The sequence below is a fragment of the Elephantulus edwardii genome, unplaced genomic scaffold (assembly GCF_000299155.1).
Source record: "Elephantulus edwardii isolate Elephantulus edwardi_28Jun2011 unplaced genomic scaffold, EleEdw1.0 scaffold00010, whole genome shotgun sequence".
Taxonomy (NCBI): Eukaryota; Metazoa; Chordata; class Mammalia; order Macroscelidea; family Macroscelididae; genus Elephantulus; species Elephantulus edwardii.
This window is the reverse complement of record NW_006399760.1, coordinates 18,794,053-18,821,479: the sequence shown is the minus strand read 5'-3', so window position 1 is coordinate 18,821,479 and position 27,427 is coordinate 18,794,053. Positions and strand designations below refer to the sequence as shown.

Sequence of the window (27,427 nt, the reverse complement as noted above, 5' to 3'; positions counted from 1 at the left end):
CACATGAAATAGCAACAAGCTAGTTATCCTTTTCCTAAGTTCCAAGTGCTTAATGCCTCAGGAGAGGAGAGAGGTAATTGCCTCTCTCTCTGCAGCTCAAAGGCCGGCGGGTTCTCTGGTCACCCAGTGCTCGCCAGAGCCCACACAGACCTGGCAAGCGAGGTGCTTCCCTGTCACAGCAATTAAACAGGCCCAGCGGCCGATTGAATGGTAATTTCTGTATCAAGTGAAAAAGAAATCTTAAGGTTGCCAGATGGGTACGAACAGCTGGGTACAAGATGTCATTACATAAATGTGAGGGTAAAAAAAAAAAATTCCTTTATGGAATTATTTTGCATGCAAATAGCATCTTTCACCCTAGTTCCTAAAAATACTGTAAGTGGCTTAAAACAGCCTCTGATTCCTTCCAGAGTCGTTTTTCGAATAAACTGGTCCTCCTCTGGGACTGAATGTTTTCTTTACATTCATGCCCGCAATAGGTCACCCCCGATTCTCCTAAGGGTCAGTATTTCCATTACAGCACCAGTTGGGCTCTTCAAGAGGGTCAAACAAATTAGCTACCTCAAATAAAATGCTAATTTCTGAGTTTCAACCATCATTAGAAATTCAGAGGGGGTGCTCCCAGGGGCAGCATCACCTACAGGTTTAATGCTAAAACAGCAAATCATGTCCCAGATCACACACTGGGTTAGATTTGCCTCCTTCCACAAACAACCTTGCTGGCCTGGCAGGTTTTAAACCTAGAGAACCAATCTGGTTTAGAGACTGGGGATTTTTCCCAGGCTTCTCCTCTTGTGAAGAAACCATAGCTTTGCAGGATTTCAAAATGTGGGGGACATACAAACACTCAATGCTTCATTAAGCTAAAAACCCTGCAGATACACCTTGTGATGTGCTGTCAAGTCTTGAGTCACCTAGGACTCTTGTAACCATGGAAACAACAAGTCTGAACCGTGCCTTGTCCTGCCTTGTCCTCGCCATTGCTCCAGCCATTGCTTCGGCCACTCTGTCACTCTACCTTGTGAAGGGTCTTTCTCTTTCTTCGACCCTCTCCCTTTCCTAGAATAATGGCTTTTTCCAAGGCCTGCCTCTCCTCTCTAGTAATATGCCCAAAGTATGCCCATCCTGGCCCCGAAGAAATACCCTGTTTTTACTTTCTCCAAGACAGATCCATCGTGCTTCAAACCATTTCCCGGGACATGCTGACACTGGATTTCCAGGTTCTTCTTATTCTGGAAAAAGTTATTATTTTAAGCACAAGATTCAAAGAGAAGAAGAGAACACTTCTAAAGAATGGCCAGGAGGCACATGGGAGCTATGCTTGCAGCCCTCCTTCCTCCACCTTTCAAGAGTGCTATTGATGGATGTGGTAGGGACTGAACCAAGAAACATAACTCATTCTGAACACTGCTCCCATCCAAATCTAAACCCACCATCGAGGGTTGTTCATGTCCTTTCCACACACAGTAAACAAAGCAATAGAACTTAAAAAGGGGGAAAAAAAAATCTATTTCTGGCAACTTCTCCAATCCATCTCTCTGCTCCTTAAGCTTGTAGGCGAAACAAATTTCCAAGAGGCACAAGTACTAAGCAGAACCTCAAGATTCGACGCCTGGCAGTCAATTATAGCCCACAAGATGTCACTAGTAGATTTTAAGGGACATTTGTTGTTTTTCACCCACCCAGTCCTCATTCTCACAATGGCACCCAACTTCCCTTAGAGGAATTACCACACACACACATTCCAATTGCAGGCAGTCTTCCTAGGATAATATATCAGCATGCCCTATCCTTCCCCAGTCAAGACACACTTCCAAGTACTACTTCTCTCCTGAGGCTGGATCTCCAATGTAACGACGCAAGAATGGGGAAAACACTGGGAGAGGATTTACTCTGGTGCAGTCCCTTATGAGGCCTGGCAGTTTGCTCCTGCTGCCAACATCCCCGGAGCAGCCCCATCTCCTGCCTGTCAGTTCCTCTGCTTCACCACCTCACTCACACACTTTCAGTGCATTTCCTCTTTGGTCAGCCTCACTGGCTTACAACCCAAATGATGCTTTCCAGACTAGAAAACTGAACCAGGCAAGTGGGTGGCTCACCTCATTCCTTCCTTTATAAAAACAAGGAGTGGCCTTCCTTTAAGTTACCATGAGCATGGCCAAAGCTAGTTCGCCTTAGAGTTATGTCAGAATTTGATAAAGGCTCTCTGTGGTATATACATGGGTGGCACAAATGGTTAAGGAACCTAAAAGGTTGGTTCAAAGCCACACACAGGAGCCTCAAGAGGAAAGCTATAACTCAAGGCTGTTGAGTAGGAACTATCTCACAGCTGATCCCCCTGTGGGTTTACCAAATCATACAGGAGGAGATTGCCTAACTTTCTTCAAAGGAGCAGCTGGTGGGTTTGAACAAGCAGAGGGGCACTGTTTCTGGGTTAATAGTGGAAATCACTATGAACTACATCCCCAGAGCTCCCACTTAAAATCCTATGGAGCAGACCTGCTTTGCACACTAGGGGTCACCGGATGTTATAACTAACTACATGGAAATAAAACCAACAGAATACATGTTACATGTCACAGGCCTTTTATTCAGAAAAACAGGGTTCTATTAAGGCCTGAGAAAGAAAATTGCTAAGTATGCATTCTGAAGTAACCCATCAGGTTAGGACAAGGTGAAAATGTGTGGTCCACGTGTGTCTAACTCAAGCCAAAGTCTTTCCGATCACCTGCTATGCACCTGAGAGCTGGACAAGAAATGACAGAAGAATCAACACCCTTGAGTTGTGGTCTTAGAGAAGAATGCTGACCATCCCATGGTCTGCCAAAAGAACAAAGAGATATTTTGGAAAAAGTGTAACCAGAGTGCTCCAGTGTAACCAGTGGACTGGCACTGTGACTGCAAAGCACAGATTCTGAGCACGGCACAAGGTCAGGCAGAGTGTTGGTGTGTTGAGGATGGGGTTGACTATGACTCGAAGCCTACTCAACAACTCCTATCAGCAACAACAGAGCATAACGACCAGGGCTGTATTTTGCAACTTTTACGTGTCCTCTTCTGTGACACAGTTGCATCCCTTCCACTTGTGTCAAACATACTTCCTTTCCACATAGGAACATAATCTGTTTTGTTGTTAATGTGCCAGCAAGTCAATGCAGCAACCCAATGAACAACAGAACTACTATCCTGCAACATCCTTACAATCTCAGCAATGCTTGAGCCCATTGTTACAGTCACTGTGTCAATCCATTTTATTGAGGGTCTTCCTCTCTTTCTCTGACCCTCCACCTTTCCCAACAGGATGTCTTCTTCCAAGGATTGGTCCCTCTGGACAACATGTCCAAAGTATGTGACATCAACTGTCACCATCCTTTCCTCTAAGAAGCACATTGGTTGAACTTCTTCCAAAATCAAACAAACAAAATGTTCTTTTGGCAGTCCTTGGACTATTCAATACTCTTCTCTAACACCACAATTCAAAGGCATCAATTCTAAAAACAAAAACCTTTGCAATTACAACATCCCATTCTTTTACCTTCCTCACACTTGGTATTCCTACCACATCCTACATAACAGCATGTGGGGGAAAGAGCGCGCACACACATTTCTCTGCTATACGCTTTCATTCTTGCTCTCCCAGCAGCTGGATTACAGCAGTCCACCTTTTAAATTATAAGCACATCATGCAACACAGGAAATCTCTTTCCCAGGGGAGAGTGCACGCGATTGACAAGGCTCCTCGACCTCGTTCAGGCTGTTCAGATGAGAGTGTGGAAATATAAATTCCCAGGAGGCAGTGAAAACCAAGTAGCTGCCTCCCAGGCGTTAAGAATCAATTTATATGTCAAATTTAAAAAGGAAGCTGGTGATGCCCCACCACTCAGGATTTAAGTAGAAGGTAATTCCTCTCTTCTAGTCTACCTATAAAATTCCTAGTTCTCTAGTTATACAAACTAGCCATACCCTTCTAACTTCTACAACAAAGAAGAAGCCACCTGAAGCATGAGGCCACCACTACAGTCCCTTCTTACATGGAGATCTATTTATCTGTGTATCTATTTATATTTATGTTGCATACGTCAAGTCTGAATCAACTCATAGGAGACTTTCTAGTGGATTTTCACACAAGAGAATGTCTTTCTTTCTCTCGTGAAGCAGCTAGTGGATTTGAACTATGTGCCTCTTTAGTGTGGCAGTGCAGCTCCTCACCACTAAGCCACCAGAGCGCCATACATTCATCCATTCATTCATTTCCTTTGGGTGTGGGGTGTTTCATACTCATCTAACAGGCCCACACATAGATCACCAGGGCAGGTTGTGCAAATAAACAGAGAATAAGCTTAAGAGTCAGATTCCTGATTCTTTAGATTTTTTAGATCCTAGCTCTACCAGAAACTGAGTAACCCCAGGCAAGTTTTGTAACCTTGGTCAACCTCCTTGTATTTGCCTATAAAATACAGACATTCGTGCCTACCATACAGGGTTACTTAACGATTAAATGTACAGACTAGGAAGACAACAGACAATTCAGTGTTGTTTGTTCCACTGCATGCATCTGATGTATACAAGCACATCAACAGATGCATCCTTGAGATAACACAGTAGTCACAGCTCGTCCAAGGACTGTACCTCACAGTCACCAGGATCACTGCTCTGCACTACTGTCTTTCTAGGCTGAAATGTTCACCACTGGCCTGGGTTCTTTACAATGAAATTCTGCCTCCAGGAAAGATATCAATTTACAATCTGAGCTTTAATTTAAAAAGCAAGCTGAGCTCTGAAGAGGCTCCCCTTCTCCTGTTGGTTTCTCAGTCACAGTCGGGGGTAGGGAACCTCCAGTCTCTTCCCTCTTCTCTCTTATCTGCATAGGAAACCTCATTCCTCCCATGTACGGTCAAAGGGCTTCAATGGCTGGTTGATGGCTATTGCAGAGCTCTTGCAGTTCCTTCTGAAATCTAACCCTTAGACTAAACTCCTAATTTGATATTTTCATCTCAACAATCCTGAGCCTCCCCAAATGCCCCTCTGTATGTCCCTCCCTATAAGCCTGCTTTGTCTCAAGGGTTTCTGGGTGATTAGTTCTGTCCTCCACCCAACTCAGCTGGCCAAAAAAATTAAATCATTCTTGACATTCTCTTTTCCTCATGTCCAACTCATTACCAAGCCCTGGGGATTTCACCTCCTGAACATTGACCCTATCCTTCCATTTTTCTTTCCACTGTCATGTTTCTATCCAAACAACCATCAGCATCCCTCTAGTCCATTCCCCAATGCAATCAATGAACCTTCAAACATGCAAAATTTTACATGATCCATGACTTTATAACTGTAAGTGCTTTCTCTTACCTTCCAAGATAATGACTCAAATCTTGAATAAAGATTGCTGAACCCACTAAGATATAGGCCCTACCAACCCCTCCAGCCCATTTTGGGCCAGGACCCACATCTCTACCACACTGCCCTAACCCTTTTCTGTACAACTGTCCACACTGGCCTTCCTGCCCAACTCCTGAGGGTCCTTGTAAACAAGATTCTACCACCCCATCCCACCCCATTTCCGCCTCACACTCCAATTTCTCCCAACTGTTATTTCTTTTAAGCTTTATTCTCTATGTCACTTGCAAGGAAGCCTTCACTGACTTCTCTGCCAAGGTCAGAGCCCCTTATTATAATAACTCTCTTAGTATCTCCTCTCTCTCCTTGCTGTTCAGCCTTGGCTATCATTAAACATTCATCTGCATGATCAGTCCTGAGTCTACCTCCTCCCTTTAGAGTGTAAATCTCTGTGGACAGAAACGCTCTCTGATTGTCTCTAGCACTTGTGTCAGACACAACTATTTAACATGTGTGTGTGAGAAACTGTGTGTCAGTTTCCCCAAATTATATAAGGCTCCAGGATGGCACAATGGCTCAACACTAAGCTGCCAGCCACAAAGTCAGCAGCTTGAACCCCCCTCCAGTTGTTCCAAAGGAGAAACCATCCGATTGGTTCCTGTAAAGCCAGTCCGCCACTGAGTTGATTCTAACTCAAAGCAACTCCCTATGGCAGAGGACAACTGCCCCAGAGGGTTTCTAGGTATACTCTTTATGGGACTAGATTTTTTAATCTTTTCACCTACAGAGCCACAGGGTGAGTTTGGAATGCTGACAATTTTGTTAACAGCTGAGTCCTTAACCATTGCATCATCAGGGCTCCCTCTGTGATTGTTGTTGTTAGGTACTGTTGAGTACAGAGCAACTCAAAGCATCCCTATGAACAATACTGACACCTGCCCTATCCTGTATCATATCTTCATCTCTGACACACTAGAGTCCACTGCTGAAGGCATAGTGTCAATCGATCTGACTGGGGGTCTTCTCCTTCGCTGACCCTCCATCTTTCCAAGCATGATGTCCTTTTCCAAGGGATAACTTTGCCTAGAGACATGTCCAAAGTATGAAAGATGAAGCTTTGTCATCCTTATCTCCAAGGAGCACTCCAGCTGTACCCTTTCCAGGGCATATCTGTTTGTTCTTTTGACAGTCCATGGGTTTATTTGGTGCTCTTCTCCAACACCAAAACTCAAAGATATCAATTCTCCTTCTGTCAACTTTATTCATTGTCCAGATCTCTGATGTGTAGGAGGTGACTGAAAAGAACATGGCCTGAATCAGGCATACCTTAGTCTTCAAATTGACATCATTGCTCTTCAGTATTTTTGAGAGGATCCCTGACAGCAGATTTGCCCAGTGCAATATGTCTCCTGATTTCCTGACTGCTGATACCTGGGTGTTGACTGTTGATCCAAGCAAGATGAAATCATTGACAGCTTCAATCTTTTCTCCATCTATCATGATGTTGACTGTTGGGCTTGTAGTGAGGAACTTTTTCTTCTTGATGTTGTGAGGAAATTCTCTGGGGTAGGCCTTCTCTATTATATAGAGCCAGGCAGGTTGCTAGGAGAGAGACATCATGATTGGAAAGGCAGGGGGATGACAAAAGACCCTCTACCAGGTAGACTGACATAATGACTGCAGCAATGGTCTCCAGTGTGTCAGAGATAGTGAGGATGGATGGTGTAGGATAAGAGGATTCACATACATTGTTGTTGTTATGAGTCGTACCCAGCACTTAACAACAGCAGCAGTGAGAATCCACTCAACAACACACACAGAAAGAAGAGCTTATATGGGATCTCACCCTGAAGGGACCCGGAGCAGGAAAAACACTTAAAATGGTGATGTTGTTGTTGTTGTTGTTGTTAAGTGTCGTCGAGTAGCAGGCGACTCATAGCAACCCTATGAAGGAGAGTCCTTGACGCTTGGGTGCCTTTCATCCTCTCTCCAGGTTCATAGGGTTTCCAGAGGCAAGCTATTATGGAAGTGGACACCACTCCTCCTAGTGTCCAAAACAGATGCTAGCACTAGGGTGAGTTAGGCCAACAGGACAGTCGGCAGACCCCAGACAGTAGCATTTGATGAGATGGAGAATTGGAGAGTTAGAGTTGGCAAGAGATGAGGGAAAAAACAAGGTTAGTTGCCAGCTCTCCATTGTTTCTAAGGTCATTCATTCCCCCACCCTTCATCAAAAGGCTTTGTTGAATGTCCCAGTCACCCAGCAGAGTGCTGACCCAGAGGGTCCCTGAAATAGAACAAAACTACATTCAGCCACGCGCTGCGCCAAGCGCCCTGCCTGCTCTCCTGCTCCTGTCAAATAGCAAAGCCCCATCCTCCCGCCCCAGGTGCTGAATTATTCAGTCATTCTAGCAGCTTTCAAAACACATGTGCAGCAAGAAATTCTTCTCAAAAGAAAGGAATCGTGCTATTTAGGCTACTGGGTCATTTTTTGTAGCTCTCTTAAATCCTCATTAGCCACGTAATTATTTTTTCAATTAAACAGTAGCTCATTGACACCCCATCCATCCTAGGGGGGGCGGGGGAAAGCAGTGGCAAATATATAATCAGAAGGCAATCTGCTGTGAAGTCTGCAGCTACAAACAGCACTACCTTCCTGCACAAGAGCCCCAGGCTCCCATACTTCCTCAAGGCTCAGGTTTGCCTCACCTGAGAGAGGAAGACTGAACCAGACAGCAGGGACTCTGAAGAATGACTTCCAACTGCTCACCACACACACACACACACACACACACACACACACACCCATCATTTCAATAACAAAGACTTCTTCCCTCAGATCTCCACGATAACATTAAAATCACTGAAACGCTCCTCTGCACAAGGATCTGGAAAACCCTCTTCAGCACCTTCCCCACAACACATCCACCCACCACATGTCAGCTCTCAAGAGGTATTCCCCCCTGCCCTCCCCCACCCCCCAGAAATGAGAACGTGCAAGGTGGGAAAAATCAACAAGTCACGAAACAAGCCTTTAAGACCATTTTCACAGGAAGTTGCGTCAGTAACCCTCTACTTTTGGCTTTGAAAAAGCTGGGCATGAGAGAGATGTCAATAAACAAGGCAAAATGAAAATATTTGCGGGAAGTGACTTAGCCCAAATCAATGCTAAAATTTAAAAAGAAAATAATTATTTTTTAAAGTTTTAAACCATCCCAGGCATCCCAGGCACTTAGACTACGGCTACCAAAGCGCAAAATACGCTAATAAGCGGCTCACCAGGTCGAGATTAAGGAGACCCTGCCCACTGTCCCATGGCCACAGTGACAGTGAACTAGGGAACAAGAAGGAGCAGGCTCTTCACCTCCGTCCCCTCCTGCCCTCACAACAGCCCCAGGAAAAAGGACAGAATCTAGTTCTGTCACATTCTTTCTCCTCCTTCTCTCTTACCATTTCTCCACCTGTTCAGCTCCAACTCCAGATGCTGGATAACATTTTTCAAAGTCTTGTTTTTGTCTTTCTCCTTCTCGTATTTCTTCTTCCATTCCTCCGCTGTCAGTTCGAGATTCACAGAGACTGTGTTCTTGATGGTCTTCGCTCTGGGATTAAAACATGAAGGGATTCATTCTGAGCATTAGGTCCTCAGCATTAGGTCTGAGAAGTAGGGTATTAGTTGGATCATGAATACAATAAAGTCTCAAATTCCTTTCATTTCAAAAGGCTGGGATAAGAGGAAAGGTTTGGAATCCTGGGAGCCCAAGGATCTTGCAACTTACCTACCGGGATGTATGAATGATACCACTCTTTTTTTTTTTTTCCTGATACGATGTGTTTTTTTGATGAATGGCATCACCCTTTGAGGCTACAAATTCACTCTTCAAATTCACACATCCCTTTTCTCCCACAGAGCCCACCAATCTTTAAATCCAAGGGACTTTTCACTTTATTATTTCTCAGTGTTTCCTTTTTCTTGACTCCTCCTACCACTTTAGTGTATATTCCCAAATCTGAATTTTTCAACACCCTCTCTTTTTATTATACTAGTTTATTTATAAAATTCAAATACATGGTTTTTCCACTACATCCTCTTTTAATACCTCCTGCATACCACTGCCAGATCATCTTTCTAAATACAGCTGCTTTTTCATTCAATAAACGTTTATGACTCACTCATTATCACTATTATCAGAATTGGGAATGTACCCAGTCAAATAAGACCTGGTCTCTATCCACCTGGAGCCTGCATTTTCACATATTAATACTACACAGATGGAAAGGATACACACAGTCAATCTTCTCTCTAACGCAGATCTGGTACCCAGAATCATCACTGATAACACTGAACGCATGCCAGCACGTGCAAAGGGTCACATAAAAAGTGAGGAGACCTCAGGAAACCACAGCTCCCTGCTGGGCACATGCCCCCTCCCTGACAAGTGTCACCATGCAGAAGTTAACTCATGGCCATTGAGTTGGAACCGAGTCAAAGCTGACTCTCTGACAGGGTTTCAGAGGCTGTAAATTGTAGAGGGCCCATCTTTCTCCCGCAGAGCCACTGGTGGATTTGCATCACCAGAAAGGCACTGCCTTTGGGTTATAAGCGCAACTTCCTGCAGACACGCAACCATGAAGGACCTACCATTTCAGATTGGAGGAAGAATCATTGTTCTTGGATCCCCCAACTGTCCGGAAACACCTAGCCCTGGGCTGGCCATATCCAGATAAGGCCTCTACCCTCAGTTTCCCTGCAAACTACCATCCTTAAAAAGGAGCCCCCATAACCTGCTTGTGCACCATTCTATCCTTGCCACTCTTGCCTTCCCTGGGCATCCCTCTCAGACAGCTCAATAAAGGTCTGGTCACTACTTGAGACCAGCTACTTCTTTCTCTCATCTCAACTCTCTTGCTTTCTAACACAGATCACTCTGTTTTTCAAAGAAACCCAGAAACAGATTTTTAAAAACATATCTTCAAGTTTGAAAAAAAAAATAAAAAATCATTTGTGAAACAATTATGCTCAATGGCTACCAGGTGGCCACTTTTACTATAAGAATAGGGAGCTGTGGTAGCATAGAGAGTCGCATTGCTAACCCAAAGGCTGTACTCATCTGGTGATTTGAATCCACCAGTGACTTTCAGGGAGAAAAGTAGGCAATCTCCTTCCATTGCAATCATAGCCTTGGAAACCCCAGTGATCAGTGGGGGGTCACTAGGAGTTTTAAGTGACTCAACAGCACTGAGTAATATAAGAATGACATCTTCTCGGGTTCTGTGTTCTGGGGCCTTGTGATGTCACATGGTTAGTTGCAGAACAACTCAGGGGAGCAAATGGTGAGAGCAAAGTGGCAGCTCAAGGTGACACAAGAAGTGCAAGAAAGGATTCGTTATACTTACAAATAAATACATAAACAGTGGGCTCAGTTTCAAAAAGATAAAAAATGGCATCTAAAAATATGCAATGGTCCTGTTCTATTTGCTACCAATGTCCAACATTTATTGCAACTTTCTATTTGCCAGCACCATCTGATGTGTGACTCTAGTTAATAAATGCTACCATCAAATGACACTTAAGATGTGAGCTCTATTTCAGTGAAAGAAATCCTGAAATCTTCATGTACACTATAGTTGTCATCCCAATAACTAATTCCTAACACTGACAAGTAAATAACCTAACTATTAAGAGAAGAGTTAAATGAATTTGACTTAATGAGTTAGTACAATTCTCACTGATTCACTGTAGCTTGAGGCTGCTAGCCCCAGAGGTAAGTGCATTAACTCCAAGTTTTCAAATAGCAGCTATTTCATTACTACTTTACAGTCTGCATGGTTTGACACTTCCACCTCCCTTTCTAACATCCTCAGACAGCTGCAAGGTATTTCACTAGTATAAGCACTATAGCATCCATTATCAACTTACAAAGTCACAAAGTGAAAAATAACCTGTGGCTAAAATGCTTGTGGACATTTTAGGGTATACTTTTTAAAGCACAAAGTATTCCTTGATGATTTCAAATTATATCAGAAAGAAAAAGAGGCTCTTTGCTCTACTAGGGAGGTTAAGACAGAAGTACATTTCGTAAATCACTGGTAAAGGGGTACTTATTTCCACACTTCTCTTAAGCTGCCAAAAAAATTCTTCATCTTCCACTTCTATATTAGAGTCCAAGTAAGTGTCTGAAAGTTGAACAATGAATAAATCAAACCAAAGAAGACACAACACCTTTGAATTGTCACAGTGGAGAAGAATATGGAATATGTCACGGGCTGCCAAAGAATGAATCAACCTATCTTGTAGAAAATGCAACCACAGTGCTCCATAGAGGCAAAGATGGGCAACATCATCTCACATATTTTGGACATGTTGTTAGGAGGTGCCAGTCCTCGGATAAAGAGATTGTGAGGATGTTTCAGTATAGCACAAGGCTTCAAAGTGTTGCTCATATGGTCACTTTGAGTCATAGTTGACTCAGTGACACCTATCAACGGCAACAGTTTCAAGAGAAAGGATGAAAGAGGGAATTAATGGTGATAGAAATATCCTCTTGATTGAAAAAAGGTTGTATAACTGATTATGGATTGTTATCAGTAAGTCAGACAACTGTAAAAACTGAATTGCCAAAAATCATGTGACATATTTACCATAATAGCTTTAAGAGCACAAGCAGCTGCTGAGACTATTATGTACAACCATATGTACAGATATACATAAAGGTTTTGGAATCTTGGTTTATAGAGTAGAGTTGTGGTTATATGGAATTTTCAATTAAGTGCCTAAATAATATGTTTACTACTTCTGTTCCAATTTGCAGTTCCCTGTGTAGTGCCACTGATCTTCCAAACTTGCAAGTGGCCATCCAAGACACAATAATTCATTTCTATACATATGGAACAATAGCAGCAGAAGAAAAGTCAGGAATAGGAGGAGATATTGAAACCTGAGGCTGTCTCTAAGAAAGTTATTCATGCCTCCTTTGACATGAGTTTAGAATAACTGAGTGGTGTCTAGCTACCATTCCTGAACCATGTTATTAAAGTTTCTATAGAAAGATTTTGATCAAAAGGGGGAAATGTGGACCAGAATTCCAATTTCTCAATGCCTCCAGACTTTGTAGAGCCATTAAAGTTAGATAACCCCCTGAATATAAATGTAACCCCTAAAATAATCACTAAACCTTAAGCCCAAACTCTCCTCTGATACCTTCTTAAAATCAAACATTCTCTCCCGTTGTTGAGTGGATTCTGGATTCCACCTTATAGTGAGCAGAGGCTTTCCAAGGCTATAAGTAGCACAAGAGAAAACTGCTGGTGCAATTCTCCTGTGGAGCTGATAGTGGAATTGAACCAGCAGAGAAGAGTAGCCTTTGAATTAGCAGAACTCTCTTTGGGCTGTGCCACCAGAGTTCTCTAACCAAACAATAGTTTAGCTTTAGTGAAAAAAGCTTTTCCCTTGAGCATGTTCTTTTAAGAACTATCTATTTGGGATCCAATAGAAAACAGTAACTTTAAAGACTAGATAGGAACCTCAGAAAGCTATAAATTTACATTCAGAAGGAAGAAAGATGAAGAAAAGAAGGGTGAAAATGATGGCATCAATGAGAGAGTCCCTAAATGGTAAATGTAGAAATGATTGACTTGTATATATTCTTGCTATATATATTCTCAACAAAAAAATCAAACACAATTATGTTTTAGAAAAACAATTCATTTTACAAATCACCATTAAGACAGATAAAAATGTTCAACTCAAAATGGAAAACAAAATAGGTGACCTTGAGTTTGGTGCATATTTTAGATTCAGCATTTAAAAAACTGTCCACGGGGAGAAAAATAGTGAGATGGCCTTCATGCCAATGAAAAACTCCTGGTAGGCAAAAGATTCTTGAGAAAAAATAAGCTACAGGAGAAATATTTGTACCACACCTATCTGATAAAGGACTTATGCCTAAGAGAGACAAAGAACTCTTAAAATTCAAGTATAAGAAAACAAGCATCCTGACTGTTCTTTAAAAAAATGGATAAAATATTTGAGCAGATCAAAGAAAATACTAAGGCAGCAGTAAGTATATGAAAAGATGCTCAACATTATTCATCATTAGGAAAATGCATATTAAAATAACAGGCAGCACTATTAAAATGGGGAGGAGGGAGAAACAACCCAAGAATTATTAGCAATTTCAAATCTTGGTGAGCAATAGGGTCATTCCTTTGTTGATGAAAGAAATGCAAAACGTATTTCCACTTTGGAAGACAGTTTGGCTGTTTCTTGCAAAGTTTAACAATGATTTGCTATATAATCCAGCAACTGCACTCCTAGGAATTTACCCCAATGATTTGAAAATCATATCCACAAAAAACCTTGTACATGCATTTTATAGCAAGTAAACAATAAGCAAAAGAATAAACTGTGTACTCTCATATAACAGGATGTCATTCTACACTAAACAGAAATGAGCTATCGAGTCATAAAGAGACAAGAGGAAACTTAAACACAGTGCTAAGAAAAGAAGCCAGCCTAAAAAGACAACATCCTGTATCATTTCAAATATATGACCTTCTGGAAAAGTAAAAGCTATGGAGATAGTTGTGCAAAGATCTGTGGTTGTTAGGGTTTCAGGGCAGATGAGAAGGGAATAATAGGTAAAGCAGGAAGCCTATAAGAAAAATACTGGTCCTGTAATGATATCATGTACTTAATGAAAAACATAGAACTGTGTTTACAAAACAAAGGGAACTCCAATGTAAGCTCTGGGCTTTCATTAATAATAATAAATCAATATAGATGTTAATAATTAAAGGAACTGGGAAACAACAAGTGGGCAGATGCAACAAGTGGGATAGATTATGTAAGGTGTGGGAAAGCTTATATGAGTACACCCACAGGCATATATATCATGCAGAGGATATTTCCAGACCTTGCACATACAGTAGAGCATATAGGGTGAAAAGGTATATAAATATCGTACCCATAACCCTTGAGAGATTGAGTCTTGGGACTTGAGGACTTATAGTTTTAGGGAACTCTAGATCACCTGGCATGACAGTCTGTAAAGATAATATTCTACATCCTATTTTAAAGATTAATGACTTGGGTCTTTAAAACTTGCAAGTAGCCATAATTATTGGTCACTTCCCATCCAAAGCAAAGAAGAGGGAAGCAAATTAAAGACTCAAGGAAATAATTAGTCCAGAGTTCTAGTGGACCATGCAAACCACAACCTCCATCAGCCTCAGGTCAGAACTAGATGGTGCCTGGCTACCACAACTGACACCTGTGGACAGATCACAGTAGAAGGCTCTTGGCAGAGTAGGAAGGAAATGTAGAACAATATTCAGAACCAAGTGAAAGCTCAGACTTACTGCTCTAATAGAGACTGGGGGAATCTCTGAGACAATGGCCCTTCAATACTATTCAATCCTGGAACTGAGTCCACTCCCAGAGACCACTTTTCACCGAAAAAACATAGAGGTCTATAAAATGAATAATAATACCTGGGAGAAACATACTTCTCCGAAGATTCAATCATAGGAGCCCTAAATGGCAGCGGGCAGCATCTGCTCAAAAATAAAGTTCAAAAGTCAAGAAAGATGAGCATACTGAGATGGGAAATCTAGGGAAGAAATGCAAAGAATGATTTGAAAGAAGATTAGAAAGAAAGCCAGGAAATAAAATGTGTACAAATTGTTGAATGGAAAACTAACTTATGTAAACTTTCACTCAACCCACAATAAAATAGTAACAAAAAAATGACAAGTATATGTAAAATGTATGTTCTAGTCAATTTTAATGTAAAACCACTGGAAACTCTATTAATTAAAAAATATAAAATTAAAAATGCAATTTGCTATGAAGGTAGAGAAGACGTGGAATACATACATTAGGCAAATGACTATCTCAGAATAAATAGCTACAAGTTAACAAGAAAAAAGCAGACAATCCACTGACACAACTATCAACAAAGCAAGAAAGAGGCGCCAAGGATTCTGAGTGGTGGTTATATATTTATGTCCATTTGTAAAAATTCATTAAATTGTATGTTGAAGATCTAGGCATTATACTACATGTCTGGCAAAACATATACTCAGTATTCCAATTCATTGTATATGCAATCCATATTACATGTCATTTACAGTAAAATATATGTTGTATGTTATACTCAATAAAAATATGTTAAAAATAAAGTGATACAGGAAAAAATCAAGTCAGATACAAGAGTTCCCAGACAATGAAATCATTTCAACTAGGTTACAAAGATAAGGAACTTCTGTGCTCAGAGTTATTTTTAAATGTTGTTGTTGTTGAGTACCATTGAGTTGAAACAGACCCATAGATGACCCTCCAGCAGCTTTTCAGAGGCATACTTTTCCTGTGGAGCAGCTGGTGGATTCAAACTGTGTGCCTTAGGTATTGCAGTGCAGTTCCTAACCACTTAGGCCATAGAATATATACTATTCTTATTTCGTTGAAAACTGCCTGGCAAATGGAGTAGAGTCCCATAGCCCCATTCTCCTAAGAGATCTGCAGTCAAGAAGACAATCTATTCTTACCATGACCTTTTAGCAAATTTACAGCATGAAAGAGTCTAATGATCATTAAGCTTCTAATTTTGCCACTTTCCTCCCTTATAAAACGTGGTACTTATTTGCCACCAGTATGTGGCAGTGGCTATTTTTATGCCTTACCACTTTTTCGTTGTGGTGGGCCATCGAATCAGAATCTACTCATAGCTGACCCTCCAGCAGGTTTTCAGAGGCAGTTATAATCACATGGGAGGAGACTGGAGACAGCCCATCTTTCTCCCATGGAGGAGATGTGGATTCAAATTGTGGACCTTTGGGACTGCAGCACAGCTTCTTACCACTAGGCCACCAGAGCTCCCCTACCTTCGTGTTAGCTGTCATAAACTCAGTCCCCAGCTTGATGGCCCATGTTTCAGGTCAAAACAATGAACAATGGAATCAGATGACTTTGGTACACAGGATTTTTATTGCTTGATTTTTTTTCAGAAGTAACTCTTCAGGCCTTTCTTCCTCGTCTATCTCATCCTGAAGCTCCATTTCCCAGCATTGTAGCAACACACTAGCTTCCACTGACAGATGGGTGGGAACGCTGTTTGAGACATCCTGGCCAAGAGTTGAACATGGGTCTCTGACGTGGAAGGTAAAAATTCAGCCACTGAGCCACTACAGCCTCAAGGTATCTATCTTCTAAACCAAAACTGAACTGCTACCATCAAGTCAGTGCCAACTCATGGTGGCCCTTCAGCAGTTTTTCAAGAAAAATCTTGTAAATCTTTACAGGAAGAGACATCATATCTTTCTCCTTTTTGGAGTGACTGGAAGATGTGACCCTATGACCAGTTGAATTCCAGCTGAACACAGAGAGTACTGCACCCCCAGGGTTCTTTTCTTAGAGTATGGCAAAGTGTCTTCCAGTTCTAATAGTCTTTCATCTTTTGTTTTTGTATTTCCACATACTTGTCAGTTATAATCACAGTGAACACCAATCCATTCAGATTCTCTGCTCTAACATATGAACTCACCACAGACCCTGGGATGATGGCTGTGGGTGGGTGGATATAAGCTCGTGTTTATGTGCATGTGTGTGCACGAACACACATATTGCTTAGCCTTCTTTCCAGAAGACATTCAGGCAGATTACAGGCAAACAAAATCAAGAGAAATGAAGAAACACTCTTAAAATAGGTTTATAATTTTGCCCAGCTGAAGTTGCCAAGCAATCTTAATACTGTCTCAGCACTATAGCTCTGGGATATCATTTCCTTTACAGAAGGAAAACAAGCTGATGACCTACAGACGTCTTAATTTGTGCCAGGATCCTACTATACACTTGTCACCTTTATTGGTCAAAATGACCGAAAGAGCATTGGATTAATCCAATAGGGCCTGATCACTCACCAAAGGTACACAGAAATGGCTTAGGCATTTATTTCTGAAGACCCTCAAGTTTTTAAATCAGAGCTATAAAAATCAATACCTATCCTTAAAGTTATAATCACAACAGGTCCTTACCAAAATCCCAACCAGAGCTACTTAGAAGAATCTAAATTAAGTCCCAAGTTTATACCCTAACAGTAAGACCTGTTTAGGACAAATGCTCCAAATCATCAGGGTACCATTATATGGTAACTCTTCTGTAGCTCCCTATGTTTTCGCTTACTTCAGAGAACCAAGAACCACTTAAATAATACAGGATCCAGGTTTGCCCTAGATATAACATCTATGTTCCCCACAGGGCAGGAACTAGGACCCAGTGTTCTAAAGACTTCTAAGCTAATGAATGCTAACTGCCTTTGGAGAAGGCAGACCACAGCAGATGAAGGACAGAAGCCACAGTTCATTTCACACAAGGACCCTAATGCCAAAACAGTAATGGAGAAAGGATTCCATTAGAATAGTCCACTGAAGAGCAGAAAGAGCGAGACTCCACCTCATTGTCCACACACATTCTCTTATTTCTTACCCAGCATCACGGAGTCCTTCCGTCACTCAGTTTCTAATTTGCATTTTCAGAAGCTACTGAGCAGCTGCTGATTGCATTTCTATACTCACAGCTGATGCTCTCTATTGGCCTTCTTATAATTTGTCATTTGAACTACAATTTTGTTGAGGAAGAATATCCTGAACCATTAGCCCATAACCTTGTGTCTGGAGAAATTCCATTTCCATCTATTCCCCTAATAAGTTACCTGGTTTCATACTTTCTGGCCATGTTGTTGTTATGTGCCAACAAGTCAGAATTGATTCATAGTTGACCTTCCAGTGGATTTCCAAAGGCTGTAAATCACAAAAAGGAGATTGCCCATCTTTTCCTCCTAGACCTTCTAGTGAGTCTAAATCACACACCTTTGGGTTGGTAGCTCAATCCTTACTAGTAGGCCACCAGAGCTCCCAGTCAGTTCTAAAGGGTAAAGACTCTGTTGCCACAGAGAATTTCTCCAAATTGTTTTAGCCTCCAGGAAGGGTTAAGATCTTTGTTCTTGATCCCTTCCTATCTTGTTTGTTTTTGTTTTCCTTTCCTCTATAAGATTATTCTCCTAATAAAACAAGCTTGGAAGCAGAAGTGGCATCCACTTCTGAAACAGCTTGCCTCCAGAAACGCTATGAACTTGGAGAAATGATGAAAGTTATACAAGTGTTTGATCTTATGTTCACAGAGTTGTTATGAATCGTCTACGACTCAACGGCACTTCACAACAACAAAAACAACATAGAGAGAGCTCAGTTGGCCTAGTGGACAGAAAGCGATGCTCCCAAGCCAAAGGTGGGTGTAGCCTTTTGATCTGTAGCCCTCAGACCTGGTTTTAATGTTTTGGTCAAACATTCTCCTCGGTGGTATAGCACTGGTCTGTCCATTAGCTGTACAGAGGTAACTTGTGGTTGCTGTGATGCTGAACACTGTGACACATTGATGTGTCAAATATGAGAGCGGTTACCCATGGAGGACAGTGTTTGGTGGAGCTCACCAATTAAAACAAGCTTAGAAGCAGGAGCTGCGTCCACTTCCAAAATAGCTTGCCTCTGGAAACCCTATGAACTTGAAGAAAAATTATACAAGTGTTCAGGTCTTTCATTCACAGAGTCACAATGAGTCATCTAGGACTGAATGGCACTTAACAACAACAATGTAAAGGGTCCAGTATAGTTTTGGCAAATGAATAAGGAGCTAATGCCAACCGACACTTCTACTGCATGGAAAAATAAAACAGTAACACTTGATTCTACCCTCTGAGTAACGTGGATGTGCATGTACATACCCGAGTGCATGCACATGTATTCTAATGCATTCAGAATCATGGCTTTCATCAAAAACACTTAAACCCCTCTCTTTGAAAGCATTTTTCTAGTTCCCAGCAAAACCATCTCTCTGATTTTGGGTGAGGGAGATAGGAAAAGAAATATGAAAAGCTTTAAAATTGTGTATCTGTTGAAAAGCTCTAGTCTCCAAGGAAACATTCAGAAATCATCAATTTTTATGGGAATTGACATTTAATCAAGTTACACTACCCAGGGTATATTTCCCTTCAACAGCACAAATTAACCCTATTGGTATTTTGGCAAAAGGTTTTTTAACTTGCAACCAGGAGAAGATAAAGTAGATGAATGGGATCTTCTAAGAACCAAGTCCCTATGAACATCTAAAAACTTCTCCAACAGGGTAAAAAGGTAAGCTACAGACTGGGAAAAAGTATTTGGTAATGACATATCAGATAAGGGACTTATATCCAGAATTTATAAAATACTTCAGCATCACAACAAGATAAAGGTGAATAATCCAATAGAAAAATGGGCACAGGATATGAAAAGACACTTCACGGAAGAAGACATTCAGATGGCTACAAGCACATGAAGAAATGTTCCAAATCCCTAGCTCTAAGAGAGATGCAAATCAAAACAACTATGAGATATCATCTCACCCCAGACAGAGTAGCAAAATTTAACAGAACAGCAAGCAACAAATGCTGGTGAGATTGTGGAGAAACTGGAACACTTATTCACTGTTGGTGGGAGTGTAAAATGGTGCAACCCCTGTGGAAAGCGGTATGGTGCTTTCTCAAAAAGTTGCAAATAGAGATACCATTTGACCCAGCAATTCCACTACTGGGAATATACCCCAAAGAGACCATAGCTGACATCCAAGCAGATATATGCACACCTGTGTTTATTGTGGCTTTGTTCACAATAGCAAGGAGTTAGAAACAACCTAAGTGCCCATCAACAAACTCATGGATAGAGAAGCTGTGGTATATTCACACAATGGAATACTATGCTACATTCAAAAACAAGGATCTCATGCAATATTATTCAAAATGGGTGACCCTGGAGGACATTTTGCTGAGTGAAGTATCTCAGTCACAAAAGGACAAATACTGCATGGTGCCACTGTTGTAAAACAAGACCGACCTTGGGGTTGGGGAGAGACTGAGAAAGATGGGTTCAATAATGTATACTGCTTTGAAATAAATAAGGGAGAAAACTATTTAAAAGGGATATGTGATTAGGTATTTTTTGTCATGACAGGAGTCTAGAGCGAAGGCTACACGGTAGAGTGGACCTGGGGGATGGTTTGTAAAACAATGAAAGAATTTATCTTTTACTTTTCCAAGAGGGTTGTGTACTACGGGGGAGGGTTGGGAAGGGAGAAAAGTGCATCAATGAATGAATGGAAATCCAAAGTCTCTGTAAATTTTTACTGAAATTAATAATAAATTTAAAAAAAAAGAACACAGACTTTTGAAGCATATCAAAGCTCTCCATAAAGTGTTTCTGTGACAGTGAGGGGAATTATTGTTATTGCTTTATTGTGTTTCATTTCTTTTATTATTATTGTTATTTAATCTGTATGATGAGAAATGTATCAGTACTCTATCTCATAAGCATTTTAGAATTAAATGGGATCATTGGACACACAAAAAAAAGTTTCTTTAACAAGAGGTTTTATAGTATGTCATAGCAAAGGATAAAAGAGCCCCAGTGGTGCAATGGTTAATCACATGGCTGTTAACACAAATGTTGGTGGTTCAAACCTACCCAACAGTTGTGCAGGAGAAAGACCTGGTCATCTGCTCTCATAGTGCTTACAGCTGAGGAAATGCTATGGGGCCGTTCACTCTGTTACATGGGGCTGATCTAAGTAAAAAAAAAAATCAACTGACATCTAACAACAAAAGTTTCTACAATTTAAAACAACCAACCAACCCACCAAAACACTTCTGGTTGTCTATGTACTCAGTCAGAGTACACTCTATGCAGTTGCAAATTCTTATCATCTTATGGTGACATAAATAGTGTACAGCACTGGTGACTGAGTAAGGAGCTGTGCTGTCAATCCAAAGGCAGGCAGTTCAAATCCACTAGCTGCTCCATGGAACAAAGAAATTTCTACTCATGTGATTTACTGCCTCTGAAAACACATTCGAGGGTGAGCGATGAGTGAGTTCCATAACACACAACAACAACAATCCAGACACAGTCTAATCCATGTCTCACTGAGTGCTAGATGGCAGGACTTGGAAAAAAGTATTAAAGGTCACATCATGAGAAGAAGAAGGAATATTAATTTCCCTAGATTACTGCTTTCAGATTGTCCCTCCACATCCAAAACACTAATAACATCTGTTAATTATTCATGCTGATCAATCAAGCTCTTGATGCCAAAGACTCAACAGAGACTGGTATACCCCCTCCAGGGTTCCGTCCCTTCTTTAGCATTGTAAACAAAGGAAAAGTAAACAGACTTCTAAGATAGTTAGGTGATGTGAGTCCATGATTTTAAACAATATCCTTTTATGAACAGTGTAAAAATTGGTAAAAAAACAAGGCCCCAGGAATAGACAGCATACCAATAGACATATTTTAATAAACAGACACTGCCATGGATGTGCTCATCAAGTTGTACCAAGGAATCTGAAGAACAGCCACCTGGGCAACTGACTGGAAGAGAAATATATTGGTTCCTATTCCGAGAAAGTTGACCTAAAAGAGTGCGGAAATTATCCAACAATATCATTAATATCACAGGCAAGCAAGATCCTGCTGAAAATTATCCAAAATGACTGGAACAGCACATCAACAGAGAACTGCCAGATGTGCAGGCTGGGTTTAGAAGAAGCTGTCGTACTAGGATATTGTAGCTAATGTTAGATGGATCTTGGCTGAAGGCAGAGAGTACAAGAGGAATGTCTATCTGTGTTTCATTGACTGAGCAAAGGCATTTGACTGTGTGGATCACAACAAACTGTGACTAACTCTGAGAAGAATAGGAATCCCAGAATGCTTGACTGTGCTTATGTGAAACCTGTATTTGTACCAGGAGGCAGTCATCAGAACAGAGCAAGGAGACACTGCATGGCAAAATCAGGAAGAATGTACACCAAGGATGTGTCCTTTCTCCATACCTCTTCAATCTATATTCGGAACAGATCATCAAGGAGGCTGGGCTCTATGAGGAGGAGTGTGGCATCAGGATTGGAGGAAGATTCATCAACAATCTGCACTAAGCAGATGACTTAACCCTGTTTGCTGAAACTGAGGACAACCTGAAATGCTTGCTGCAGAAGATCAAGGCCTGCAGCCTTCAATATGGATTGAAGCTCAACATCAAGAAAACAAAGATTCTCACCACTGGGCCAATTGGCAGCATCATGATAGATGGTGAAGAGATTGAAATTGTTAACAGCTTTAGTTTTCTTGGCCCCATAATCAACACTTTTGGTTCGGGCAGGCAGTAATTAAAAGATGAATTGCATTGGGAAAGTCTGCTGTCAGAGACCTCTCCAGAGTACTGAAGAGCAATGATGTCAGTCTGGAGACTAAGGTGCTCCTAATCCAGGACATAGTCTTCACAATTACTTACTATGCCTCAGAAAGCTGGATAATAACTAGGGATGACAGAAGGAGAATTGACACCTTTGAGCTGTGGTGCTGGAGAACAGTATTGAATATACCACAAACTGCTAGGAGAACAAACATGTTTGTCCCTAGAGAGGGTGAAGCCAGGCTCCTCCTTGGGGGGAAGGATTCTGAAGCTTCGTCTGACATATTCTGGGCATGTTGCAAGGAGAGACCAGTCCTTAGAGATGGACATCATGTTTGGGAGGGTGGAGTGGCAGCACAGGAGAGGAAGACCCTCGATGAGATGTATTGGTTCAGTGACTGGGGTAATGGGGTAGGTTTGTCCAAGACAATGAGGTTGACACAGGATAGAGCAGGTTTCAGGGCTATTGTACACAGGGTCACTATGAGTCACAAGTGAATCGATGGCACATAATCACAACAACATTATTAAAATAATTTGAAAGAATAGTTTCAAACAAAAACTCAGAAGAAGTGGGGGGGGGCAGATGTTCTAAATTGAATTGTTGAGTGGAAACTGACTCTAAGCTGTCCTTCCAGTAGACTGTTAGAGGCTGTAAGTCACACAGGAGGAGAGGGCCCATCTTTCTCCCCACGAATAGCTGGTAGGTATGAATTGACTGTCTGCGTTGATAGCGTGCTCCCTTATGCCCTAGGCCAGCAGTGCTTCCATTAATTTGAGTATTCCTCCCTTCAATCAGTAAATGTCCAACTTTACCATCGAGTTTGGCTTGGGTTGTTTTTCTTCTTTAGGACAAAATAAAAAATAAGCCATTACTGTAGTGTTGGTTTCAACTCATGGTGACCCATGTGTTCCAGAGCAGAACTGTGCCCCATAAGTTTGAAGTAGCTGATTTTTTTTAAAAAATTGAATTTCATTACAGTTTACAGAGACTTACCATTTCCAGTCATTCATTGTTGCAAAGTGGCTGATTTTTAAGATCACCAGACTCTTCCTCCTAAGTATCTCTAAGTAAACTTGAACCACCAACCTTTCTCTTTGCAGTGAAAGCATTAACTTTCTGTACTAATCAGGCACCCCTTATTTCCTGGGACTTCAAGTGTTGTCTTCTCAACTAGAATAAAAGCTTTCTGAGGTCACAGATGACTGCCTATACTCATATTCAGCACAACGCCAGGCACACAGGGAACTAAGGAGCACAAGCCTGAGACACAGAAGATCTAGAATTCATCAATATTACCATAAAATAGACAAATTCTTTTCCCCCTTTTAAATCTATATGCCTAATAAAGGTTAGTTGTATTTTATTGACTATGCAAAGGCATTTGTGTGGATCACAAAAAAACTGTGCTAAATTGAGGAGAACTGGAATCCCAGAGCACTCGACTGTGCTCATGCAAAACTTAGACTAGGAAGCAGTCATACAAGCAGAGCAAGGAAACACTGCACAGTTCAAAATCAAGAAAGGAGTGGGATGTGTCCTGTGTCCATACCTTTTGAATCTATATGCAGAAAATATCATGTGGGAGGTGGGATTTTATGAAGAAGAATGTGGCATCAGAATTGGAGGAAGACTTATCAACGACATGCATAATGCAGATGACACAACCTTACTTGCCAAAATTGAGGAGAGCCAGGAGCATCTGTTGCAGAAGGTCAGGGACTACAGTCTTCAATATGGATTGAAGTTAAATATCAAGAAAACACAGATTCTTATAACCAAGTCATTTGGCAGTCTCACAATCAACACTCTTGGCACCAGCAATCAGGAAATCAAAAGATGAGTTGCACTGGAAGAGTCAACTATCAGGGATCTCTCCAGAGTGCTGCAGGGCAATGATGTCAGTCTAGAGACCAAGGTGAGTCTGATCAAGGCCATGGTCTTCTCAATTACTTGTTATGCATCTGAGTGCTGAACAATGACTAAGAATGACAGAAAAAGAATCAATGTCTTTGAGTTGTGGTGCTGGAGAAGGGTATTGAACATACCGTGGACTGCCAAGAGAACAAACAAGTCTGTCCTAGAGAGGATGAAACCAGTTGCTCCTTGGAGGCAAGGATTTTCAAACCTTCATATACTTTTGGCATGTTGCCAAGAGGGACCAGTCCTTGGCCATCATGTTTGGAAGGATGTAGAGTCAGGACAAGAGAGAAAACCCTAGATGAGATGGCTTGACACAGTGACAGTGGCAATGGGGACAAGTATGTGTCAGAGATGATAAGACTGACTCAGGACAAGCAGAGCTTTATTCATAGGGTCGCTATGAATCATTGTTGACTCAAAGGCACATAAAAACAACAACAAAATAGATTAGAAGAAGGGTGCCTGCCCACTAAGCAAAATGTCAGTAGTTTAAATCCTCCTGTTCCACAGAAAAAAAGACGAGCACTCTCTTCTCACTTAAGTTTTACAGCCTCAGAAATGTAATAGAAGGTTACTATGAATCAAAACAACTGTGGATTTGGGTTTAGACTTTTAATCTTGACTGGAGTCGTTGGGTAGTACAAACAGTAAAGCTAACGGTAAATGCTAGCCAAAAGGTTGGTGATCCCAACCCACCCAGAGACCTCTGCCAAGTAAGAGGGCACAACTTTAAACATTCTATGGAGTAGCTCTACTCTGTTCACATGAGTCCCCATGACTCAGAATAGATTCAAAGGCAACCAGCAACAACAACCTAGACCACCAAGGAATGCTGGCTGGGAACAGTGACCAGAGGTGCCAAGAGACTATTATGTTTCCACAGGTTCAAAGGATACACTTTTGTTTTATACAGAACATCAATCACTACAGAAAAGCCCAGCAACAAGCAAGTACTTTCTTCATCTTTGAAAGAACCACACAGGAATAACTAAGGAACCTCACGCTGCCCTGAGGTCTGACCACGCCTGCAACAAGAATATAATGAACACTTGCTACACTGCATTTGGGATGTGCCCGGCAGTCTTTTCTTATTTCAAAGTGCTTAATCTCATTAACTATTAGATACCATGTCTAATCCAATGTTCAGACTCATGGCTTCTGTGTAATTGAGTTCAATAGATATATTTAACAACAAAGCAGGCATTGGCCCTACAGAGAAATTAGGTGTCCTTGAAGAATTCATTAACTAGCTTGGGAATTGAGAAAACAAATAAAAGTCCACATGCTTCTAATTATATGTTGAACAGCAAACAAGGTCTCAACCCAAACAAATTTATGGACATACAGTACCACAATTCAGCAATTGCCCTAATGTTCCAAAGAATCACATCATACACTTTTTTTCCCCATCAATAAATACTCTTTAGATTTATCTTCTCACTCCTTGGATACGCACTTATTTACTGAGCATTTACTACGTGCAAGTTGTACCAGTAGCGGTTTCCAATGACAAGTCAAGTTCCTGCATGATGCAGAATCAAGATTGTTCTATTACACTTTAAAATATAACTGACATACTCTTTATTCCTTGAAATTGCTAATTGCTAGCAATATTGAACTATTCCAGAAACAATTTTCATGTTTCCTTAGTCCTGTGTTTAATCTTGAGCACTCAAGTCTTCATTCTTTATTGTAACTTTCAAAAGTCACAATACTGTCTGATTATTTAAGGCCAAGGAAAAGGTGAGCTTGTCTACTGCCCGCTAGCAACTCATTTATTCTTCCCACAAGTCTTACAAGTAGGCATTAGGATCCATTCTCACAGGTGAGAAGACTTAGACTCAAAGAGAATTAGAAGAGGACAATACAGCCTCAAAACTAGGTTTGCTCAGAAAAATAGCAAATGCTGATAAGGCTAGAACGATACCGGGACCCCTGTGCCTTCTTAGTGGGATACCACATGACCTGGCAATTGCATTCCTAGAAACACACCAAAGTAAATTCTCTAACAAGATTCCTCAACACCAAAAGGCAGCAAGAGTCCAACTGTCCATCAGGAGATGAACAGACAAACAAAATATGAGCTATTAATACAATGAGATGTCATCCAGTCATAAAAAGATGTTGTGACATGGATGAACCTTGAAAAAAAGCATGCTGAGTGAAATAAGCCAGATGTACAAGGACAAAATGCATAATCATCCTTAATATGAAATATACAAAATAGATAAATGCCTAGAGACAAAAGTTTATTAGTGATTATTAGGGGCTGGGGAGAGGGAAAACATAGAAGTATCGCTTAAGAGTATTGCTTTTCTTTTTTTTTCTTCTATAATTATATTTTATTACAGGGTGATGAAAATGTTGGATATAAATAGTGGTAACAGTAGTATGACAAGATGAATGTAATAAGTGGCACTGAATTGCATTAAAAATAGCTGCAATGGCAATTTTTTTTTCAAGGTGGAGCATGTTACTTACATACAGCATAACATCCATGTTATAGTATGTGTTTGAATTTCACTTCTCTTTATGGCTGAGTAATCATTAATTTGCATTTCATGTATATATGTATGTATATATACATACATATACACATATACATATGTAACGTTGTGTACTGTAGAGTCAGAACCAAACCATAGCTGACCCTCTGGCAGGTTTTCAGAGACAGTCAATAACATGGGAGGACATTGCCCATCCTATTTCCATCGAGCAGCTAGTAGCCTCGAACTGCATGCCTTTGGGATTGCAGCACAGCTTCTTGCCACCAGGATATAAAGATAGAGAGATAAATATAGATATATATGTATATATGTTGTTGTTGTTGATTGCCTTTGAATTGAGCACAACTCACAGTGACCCTATGAACAAAAGGCCTGAAGCCCCTCTAC

At 41.0% G+C, this 27,427-nt stretch overlaps 1 protein-coding gene across 1 annotated transcript in view; it reads right to left on the bottom strand.

Annotated features, from left to right (window-relative positions):
- The window catches only part of KIF5C (kinesin family member 5C), a 204,958-nt gene that overhangs the window by 59,870 nt on the left and 117,661 nt on the right, over positions 1-27,427 (bottom strand). The window contains exon 11 of the mRNA XM_006880763.1: positions 8,785-8,933. Coding sequence (XP_006880825.1) covers positions 8,785-8,933 — 149 coding nt within the window. The remainder of the gene's footprint in view (positions 1-8,784; positions 8,934-27,427) is intronic.